Here is a 5,000-nt window from a genome sequence, read left to right on the forward strand (position 1 = left end):
TCCATAAATATTTGTGTGATGTAATTAACTGCATTTTCATCTAAAATAGAAACTGAACGTCGATGTTTTCTTATAAGTCATTTGTTTTTGAGACTTTAAAGTTTCTTCTTGTTTTATATTTTTGTATATATTTATATTAGACGCTTATGCGAAGGTGGTAATTAATTTCTATCGTGTGAAAGAATGAAATATTGCTTTTTATATTACAAAAGCAAATGAAATATTGCAAATTTTACAGCATCATGGCTGCATACTTGAATATTCAGCACGATGGACTATCAGGCACTATATTATTGAATTGAATTGCTTATATAAGAGGTCTAGATATTTGTATTAATCATTTCAATGTTTAAACGGTATTTTAAGGTATTAGCGATCATTATGATTTTATGCATTATTATACAACAGTACAGTGAATAAAAATAATGTGATACACGAAAACCTGTACAATTACATTTTAACGTTTAGGGGTTCATTGATTTGAATTTCACTCAGTAATGATATATAAGAAATTTTAAAACAAAATGATAAGGTTATATTAGGACTTGGTCATTTTACCCCATATAAAAATTTAGACATAACTGCTTATCGTAATGAATACAGAAATTGAACTTAGTTTTTATTTACAACAGAACACGCTAGATGCATATTGAAACGACATTAACCTCATGTATAATGATAAAAATTAGGATTAGCCGATATGAACCAAGAAAAAGGTGGAATCTATATAGTTTTACAGAAGAATTTAACATAACAACAAATTATTGCAAATAAAATTATCTTGCAGGTAAAATAAGTTTGTTTTCACTATTTCACTGCGGGGGCATATATCTATTTAAGTAACAATAAGCAATAATGAACAATTAATTTCAGAAAATACCTGACCACTTTAAACTTGATTTGATAATTGTTAGAAAGACTAGAAAAAGGATTCAACCAATTTGGAAAAGTCAAGAGATTTATTTTTATAATAAATAAAAATATGTCATAGTCTTAGCTTAAAACTAATCTCTTCAGTTTTGGGACGAATGTTTTACAATGATCTAAACATTACTAGTAGCAAATATGTTGAATATGATGAGCTATGCAATCATTTTGTTACGCTCTTTACTTATTGATTCGGTCTATTTATTCCTTGTTAGCTAATAAGATGACTTCAGTTTTATAGGCATACGTCTTCCATTCTTATTCAGCATTTCATAAAAGTGTTTGCTATTTCAGAACTGATGGCATATATATATATATATATATATATATATATATATATATATATATAAACTGTATATATATATATCTATATATATATATATATATGTATATCTATATAATATATATATATATATATATCATATTATATATATATATATATATATATATATATATATATATATATATATATATATAAACTGTATATATATATATATGTGTGTATATATATATATATATAATATACATATATATATATATATATACATATATGTATATATATATATGTGTGTGTGTGTGTGTGTGCGTGTGTATATATATATATTATATATGATGTATATGTGTGTGTATATTTTTTATTTTCCTGTATGTGGACAATCATCTATTTTAAGACCACGTATGTGTATATTTTGGAGAATACATACGTCGTATTATTAAACATTATTTCTCATTTCTTCCCTTATCTACCTTGAAAACTCTATATTTTTCAGCTACTTTTCAGTGACATGTTAGTCTTTTAATGTTTTTTTAAGCTACCACAGAAAAATTAAGTACTATGTTCAGTGATGTTCGATATTATTTGTTTATTCAAATTAACTGGAAGAGTTCATGGATATAATAGCATAGGACACCCAGTCTTCAAATTGAAATATATATTTCACTAAATGCATAGTGTTACAGTGAAATCATAACCCTCTACATTCTTGCAAGATTGTGTATGAATTTACATATATAGTTTTATAATATAAATATATATATATATTTTATATATATATAAATTTATAAAGAAAGAATAATCCTCTAAATTCATATACAGACGTGCGTGCGCACTCAAGCGCGCGCAACACACACACATGTATGTATATATATATATATATATATATATATATATATATATATATATATATATATATACGTGTATATATATATATATACGATATATATAGATATAGTATATATATATATATATATATGTATATATATATATATATATTATATATATATATATATATATATATATATATATATATATATATAAATGTGTATATGCATTTACTATGTATATATATGTATATATATATATATATATATATATATATATATATATATATATATATATATATATATATATATATATATATATATATGTTGTGTGTGTATGTAAGTACACGCGCTTGCGTATGAATTTAGACACCTATGTTTTATTTGGAACCTTGTTTACATTTAGCAAAATATACATTTCCGCTTGAAGACTAGGTTTCCTATCTATATTTTTGATTTGTTATATTGAGAATGTATATTTTGCCGACTAATCATACCTTCTCCCGTCCATCTAATGATAATATTAGACAGGGCTTTGATAATTAATTTTCTCTGTAATGTTTAGGAAAATTAGATATAAAATTGACAAAAAGGTATTTTCACCCCATTTTCTCACGAATAGGACCGCACTTTTTAATAGCAGTAATATTTGAGCATTTTCTAAATTTTTCTGGTTGTGACGTGATTAGCAAAATATTATCTTTTGATTATTATGCATAATCTGCTTCGTCGAAGTCCTCGACTCATTGGTGTGTTGACCTTTTACTTTGTGACTTCATATCAAAAGTTCCTGACCCATGAAAGTCATCGAACCCACAATAATTATATAGAATTACTTTTTTACCACTATCAGCTTACTGCACTCCTGAAACAACAGGTAATATACCCTGTATTATTCCGGAACTAGAACACAGTCATGCTGAGAGAGGAAATGGTGAGGGAGGAACGGAAGTGGGAGGGATAACAGGTAAAGAGAACTAAGATGGGAAGAGAGATATGGTACTGGAAGAGAGGGAAACGAAGAAAAAAAAGACAAGGTACGGCTAAGGATGACAATACGATTAGTGCAGGAGACATGGCAAAGGAAGGCGAAATATTAAGGAAGATAGAAAAAGGATGAAATAATGCAAATATATAAGAAAGATTAAAGAAAATAAGGATAGGCAGGTTAGGGAGAACGTTACCATATGAGAGATGGAAGTGAACCAGTACAGCAAAGTTAGGAGAAAACGATAGACTGTGCGATGATGACCGAGACTGTGCAAGTTAGGGAATGTAGGGAAAAATATGCAGTGAGTGAAAGGATAAAGAGGAGAAGTGACAGACAGAAAAGTGAGGGGTATAGGGAAGACACACTGACGGCTTTTGGCGACGTTGCAGGAGAAGGGGAAGAGTGACGGAGAGGAGGGAAGACGGTGGGGAAGAAACGAAGGGAAGGCGAGGGAGGGTGGAAGAAGCATAGTAGGCTGGAGGGTAAGATGCAAAGGTGACGGCTCGTAGGAGGAGGAGGAAGAGGAGAGGGAGGAGGAGTAGGAGGAGGAGGATCGGGGAGGCGTGGGAAGCTGAAGATTGGAAAGAGATGGAGAGGGAGATTACGGAGGAGTAGGACGGGTGATAAGGAGGACTGAGGAGGACGAGGAGGAGGAGAAGTAGCAGACTTAAAAATGTGCATGAGAAGAAGAACCCCAACAAAGGCAGACTGAACTGAGTCTTTGAGGTGTTGGGGGAGCTAGGGAGGGGAGAGGGTGGGGTGGGGGAGAGTGTTGGCGATTGGGGAGGGCTAGGATGAAGGTGGGCTAAAAATTACGACCTGTCCAGCGAGGGACCGTCTGAAAGGAAAAGATATATAGGTCAAGTCGTTCCCCTATACCGAAACCCCAATCGTACTCATTGCACACCTTAATTCCGGGTCATTTAGGTCGTGTAGCTAAAGACGGGACGTAAACACCACGAAGGAAACTAATCATGGGTTTGTGTATGAGTGTGTGTGTGTGTGTGTGCGTTTGTGTGTGCATGTGTTAGAACAGGATGGAAAAGAGAATCAATGGGCGCAGAGAGAGAGAGAGAGAGAGAGAGAAGTGTGAGTTGGCTGGCATATGCGCGTTCATGCTTTGACTAGAACGAGCTGAAAGAGGAAGGAGGGAAGGGGTGGGCAGGCTTGGGTAGGTGGGTAGGTGGGTAGGGAGGGAGGGGTGAGGAGGGCACTGGCGGTGACCAGTGTCCTGAAAGGGACGATGCTTTAAGAAGCTGTTGCTGTTGCTTGCAATTGCTAAAAAAAGGCACGATGTTGCTCAGAGGAATATGAATGGCAGTGGGGTATGTTGCTCGGCTTCAGGGCATAAAAGGACGGCCGGGGCACCGTCCTGAAAGTGAAGCTCACAGTCATTAGGAGGCGACTCGCTTCGCCCTCTTCTTCTTCTTCTTCTTCTTCTCCTTCTTCTTCTTCTTCTTCTTCTTCTCCTTCTTCTTCTTCTTCTTTGATTCTTGCATCATCATCAACATTATCTTTACAAAGATGCTCTCCTGTTATTTTCATCTTGAGGATAATAACTGCTTGTCGCTGCTAACATCTTTTTTTTTTTTTTTAATTCTTCTCATTCGTATACTTTGTTTCCTACAATCCATTTACTAATATTACTATGATATAGTGATGATGATGATGAGAATTGTCATATAAACCCGATAATCAAATTCAAACGGTTATTATTATTATTATTATGGTGATGATGATGAGAATGCTCAATACTTGCATCATCATTTTAACCGCTTTCATCTCATTTTCCTTTCTCATCATCAGTGACATCATCATAATCACTTTCATCTCGCTTTCCTTTATCATCATCATCATCCCTTTCATCTTATTTTCCATTATCGTCATCCTCATTATCACCATCATCTTGTTTTCCTTTATCATCGTCATCACTTCTCTCTCTCTCTCCATTATCATCATCATCGTCATCAGCATCCTGATC

At 33.1% G+C, this 5,000-nt stretch overlaps 2 protein-coding genes across 5 annotated transcripts in view; one reads left to right on the plus strand and one right to left on the minus strand.

Annotated features, from left to right (window-relative positions):
* LOC135206248 (uncharacterized) overlaps positions 1-5,000 on the plus strand; it is a 518,947-nt gene that overhangs the window by 427,642 nt on the left and 86,305 nt on the right. The window lies entirely within an intron of this gene.
* Positions 4,887-5,000, minus strand: part of LOC135206318 (cation channel sperm-associated protein 2-like) — a 443-nt gene continuing 329 nt past the window's right edge. The window contains exon 2 of the mRNA XM_064237740.1: positions 4,887-4,994. Coding sequence (XP_064093810.1) covers positions 4,887-4,994 — 108 coding nt within the window. The remainder of the gene's footprint in view (positions 4,995-5,000) is intronic.

The sequence above is a fragment of the Macrobrachium nipponense genome, chromosome 29, assembly GCF_015104395.2.
Source record: "Macrobrachium nipponense isolate FS-2020 chromosome 29, ASM1510439v2, whole genome shotgun sequence".
NCBI classification, from domain to species: Eukaryota; Metazoa; Arthropoda; class Malacostraca; order Decapoda; family Palaemonidae; genus Macrobrachium; species Macrobrachium nipponense.